Genomic DNA, 4,441 nt, shown 5'->3' on the forward strand with positions numbered 1-4,441 from the left:
AAAATGTATTACACATTACAAAACATTTTTATCTACATATGTAACATCAGCATTCATCCATCTTATTCATTTTACGATATTATTACTATGTGTTCCTCTTTTCCCAACTAAATTATCTTTTTTCTCCTCAAAAGTATTTTTTTCCCCAATTAAATGTATTATCTAATATTTACAGTTTCTCATTATAATGAATCTGAGTAAGATTAATACTAATGTGTTTTGTCTATTATGGAATCACAGAAAGAATATGTGTAGCTTGTCTAAAAATTTTTATTTGGTTGCACTTTCTATAGAGCCTGCTTTCTGCATAATGCTTTCATAATACCTTATAATTCACCTCATTATCAGCTGTATGATAATGTAAATTAATACATAATACTATAATACAAATTAATAATTTGATGCACTAACTTTCGTAAGATTTTAAAAAGGATTTGATACTTTATTCAACATTAAACTGATCAAAAGAGCCAGTAAAGGCGTTTACTGTATATTATGCATATGTTACAAGAGATTTCAATAAAAAAAAGAAAAGAAATGCTGTTCTTTTGAACTGTCTATTCATCAAAGAATCCTGGAAAAAATTATTACAACTGGAGTAATGACTGCTGAAAATTCAGCTGTGCCATTTAGATATATTAAAAGAGAAAACTGTTATTGAAAATGTTAATATAATATGTTATAATATTACTGTTTTTACTATATTTTTGATCAAATAAATGCAGCCTTGGTGAGCATAAGATACTTCTTTCAAAAACATGGAAACATCCTACCGACCCCAAACTTGTGTACATTTTTAAGGTGGCTTTAATAATGCATTATACATTATAAACAGGCTTCATATGCAGTGTTATATCTTCTGTTTGTTGATTCTGTTGCAAGTAACACATCATCTCTTGACTCTTTTCTGTCAAGATTCACAAGCAGGACCAGAAGCACAGAGATTGGACCATGCGGTTATCGGAGGAGTGGTGGCCGTCGTGGTCTTCGCCATGTTGTGTCTTCTCATCGTTTTGGGACGATACTTTGCAAGACACAAAGGTAATTCAGCCCGCAGTCTTTCTTGCGGCACATTGCCAAGGTCAATAGACTTTCTAATTACTTGGAATAAGATTCTGGATAGGCGAAGAAGCCATCCTGTCGTTGAAGCTCTGCAGGTGCTTTGAATTGGCCTGTGGCAACGACCACATTAAGGCCGCTATCCCTCTGATTGCATCACACTGTTGTGTTCTGTAATATAAAGTGGGTGCAGCATCTCCACTTTTTATCATGGCTACTGCCTTCATTATCATGCGGCTGACTGAGAGGATGGGAATAATCCCACTCAGAAATGAAGTTTAAAGTGGTTCGTTTATTCCCACCTTCTAACACTTTCCAAGGTTAATTCTAAAGCGCAAAGTCAAACTGAAACCAAACCTGGAGAGGATTTTATGGAAATTTCCTGAATTATTAGCCACAAATAACTGAGTGCGTGTCAGAGTTTTCGTCTCTTTTCTTGTTTGTTTTATCTAATAGCGCTCGATCTAGAGGGACAGATTTTGTCTGCCATGCTGTAATCAAAGTCTCCCCATCATGGGGTATTAGTTTGGGGATGTATTACCTGTTGTTCTCACCCATGAAAGACAGTGTAATGCAACCAAATGCAGCGTGGTGAAATTAATGTCTTATTTATGGGCAGGTAAAGTCCCTGGAATCGACCCTCACTCTAAATTAGAGAAGCAGCTCCAGATGGTCTTTAATCTCTTTTAAAACCCCGCAATTGCATCAATCAGAGGCCCCGGGGTGCTGGAGATATTGCTTTTATCAACGCGCTTTTCTTTGAAACCCACACAGGCACCTACTTCACACACGAAGCCAAGGGGGCAGACGATGCAGCGGACGCCGACACGGCCATTATCAATGCCGAAGGGGGCCACAACAACTCGGACGAGAAGAAGGAGTACTATATCTGAGTCCCGAGGCCTCTGTTGTTCTTACTATTTTCTTTTGTTTTGTTTCGGCGGGAGGGGGCGGGGCATGGGGAAACTGAGATTGTTTTTGTTTATTTGTTCGATTTTCTTTCCTGGGGATTGAATGAAGTAGAATGCTACATGGGCAGCTGAGAAGATGTAGGTATTTGTGTTATACAGTGGGATCAGGGTCGGGGATGGGGTTTGGGGCGGGCGGGATACCAGACGTTGCCAGATATGAGTGTAGAAAGCATCACCACACAGCACCTCCCCAACTGCTGGTATTTTTTGTTAATTTCTTGACCATTTGCAGAAAATTCTGTGCCTTGTTCTGAATTTCTTTTCTTAGTCATGCTTCAAAAGCCATCCATCGCGTCACATCCCAAACCACCCTCCCTGAAAACATACATACACCACCATCTCTGATTATCGACTTTATCAGCTTTCCTATGAAGGTACATGAGAGCACTCCTCAATACATTCCCCTATACTGTGGGCATCTCCTTCAAAACATCATATCCTCTGTACTAAGCAGGCCTAGTCACATGACAGCATTTTGATTTACTCAAGTCAGCAGCATCATGAAGGGAAGTACAAGCAGCTTCCTTCCTTCCTGTACCCCAGTAAGTTGATGAGACCGGCGGAGAATTGATCCTGAACGTTGCACCTGTTTTCATTCTGACATTCTGCGTCTGCTTGGCTGCAGAATGCTTTTATCCTCGGTTTACTTCATTTACTTGAGTTTTTTCCCCCCCAATTATACTGTATGTGCCAGTACATTTGAAGAATAGCTACCGCTCAGAATGACCAGATGAATGCTTCCTGCTACACTGCACCTTCGGAGGCTTCTCATCTCGTTCTGCTCAGCTACACACAACCGAAAGCCCTTGCAGGTATTTATTGTTTTTGGTATAATGATGTCTTAGGTTTTCTCAGCATTTTCATCCAGAAATGTTTTCACTCATGCCATAATGACGAAACAGTCGCCGTCACTGAAAAAGGTCTAAATGATGTGGCTTATATTATATTTTTTTCGTCTCATGCTGTAGTTTCCCATGCAGGGCTGGTGAAGGTGACCCTCTAGCACACGTAAATAACTACCTAAAATAGTGTCAAAGCAAGAAGTTTTTTAGTTTTAGAGCCTGCTTTTGTTAGGCTCAAGGGAGGAAGCGCCACGACCATCATGTTTGTAGATGTACAGAGAGGAAAGATTTGGAAATGGTTTGATTACTATAACTTTACTACCTTAAAATGCATTTTAACAGCCAAAAAAAAACATCTGCATTTGTGTATCTTGTTTGTAGGCGAGTCAGTGAGGATGTGACATTGATGTTAAGCAGTCCAACAAGTGTGTAATGGTACATGATTGCCTGTCAAGTTAATTGCCTGTTTGTTCTTCCTCAGAGGAAACAGTGGCAGTCGCAGCTAGCTTATCCTAGTGATATTAGTATTTGAATATAAACTGCCCAAATATCCCAGGCTCGATGGTGCGAAAAAGCACCATGGTGACATAATTTCCTTTTGAAGTGTAAACAATGTGTGTTTTATTGTTTATAATTGCTGTGAGTTGCTCCTCCGGGTTCCTGCTTATGCATAATAGTCTTCAAATGAGGTTAGTTTGAATGGAGAGTGAAGCAGTCTTTTATTACCAATACAGTTTGAAAAAGAATTTGAAAAAGCTTTTAATAACATTCCAAATATTTTAGGAAAACCGCCTACAATGTAATTAGCCGCATTTGTGGATGTCCCCCTATATTTACAGTCGTTGTCAGCACATGACACTAACCAAAATACTCTGCCAACATGCTCAAGTATCATGCTCTCTTCGCTCCTGTGAACGCATTAGACATTTCACCGGAGCCTAGCTACAAACGTAGCGCCCGTTAAGGGTACATAATGTAAGGTGGCTAAGATGTCTAAAGTACTTTTCCTAAAGAGAAGTATTTCTTCTCATTTCCTCATGACTCTCTCTGTAGTGTAAGTGAACTTAGATGCCATAGTTTAGGCCCTGCTGAAATCAACCTCAGTGTGTAAATAAAACCGCAAGGCTGAGGAAGGAAAACGTACTCTTGATTGCTAAAAAATCAAGCATCCACTGAGTCGTTTTAGAGTATGTGCATTAATTTGCTTTATTTTCTTATTTAAAAAAATAAATAAAATAAAAAATCAAGCATCCACTGAGTCGTTTTAGAGTATGTGCATTAACCATGAGAAACACTTTGGACACGTTTGTTTTTACGTAGAATATAAATCCGAGGGAATGTCTTGCAGCTTGATGGTTGCCGTTGCAGTTGAGATATACAGTTGTGTGGCTTGTGCTTAACTAGTGAGCATCATTTAGCTTTGGTCTGGCAGCTTCTGAACAGGATTTCAGACATCCCTTCTTCTCTTTTGCATATGTGAGAGACATGACATCAGTATACTAATTTGTGGTATTTAGACTGGGCCGATGTACATTTTGTTCAACTTGTTATGTTAGACCTGTTTTAATG

General features: G+C 39.0%; 1 protein-coding gene across 1 annotated transcript in view; it reads left to right on the forward strand.

Annotated features, from left to right (window-relative positions):
- LOC107561050 (cell adhesion molecule 1-like) overlaps window positions 1-4,059 on the forward strand; it is a 62,783-nt gene extending 58,724 nt beyond the window's left edge. Inside the window, exon 9 of the mRNA XM_016245388.1 lies at window positions 1,834-4,059. Coding sequence (XP_016100874.1) covers window positions 1,834-1,952 — 119 coding nt within the window. The 3' untranslated portion in view covers window positions 1,953-4,059. The remainder of the gene's footprint in view (window positions 1-1,833) is intronic.
- The last annotated feature ends 382 nt before the right edge of the window (window positions 4,060-4,441 follow it).

This window comes from Sinocyclocheilus grahami, unplaced genomic scaffold, assembly GCF_001515645.1.
Source record: "Sinocyclocheilus grahami isolate Dianchi unplaced genomic scaffold, SAMN03320097.WGS_v1.1 scaffold755.1, whole genome shotgun sequence".
In the NCBI taxonomy this organism is placed as follows: Eukaryota; Metazoa; Chordata; class Actinopteri; order Cypriniformes; family Cyprinidae; genus Sinocyclocheilus; species Sinocyclocheilus grahami.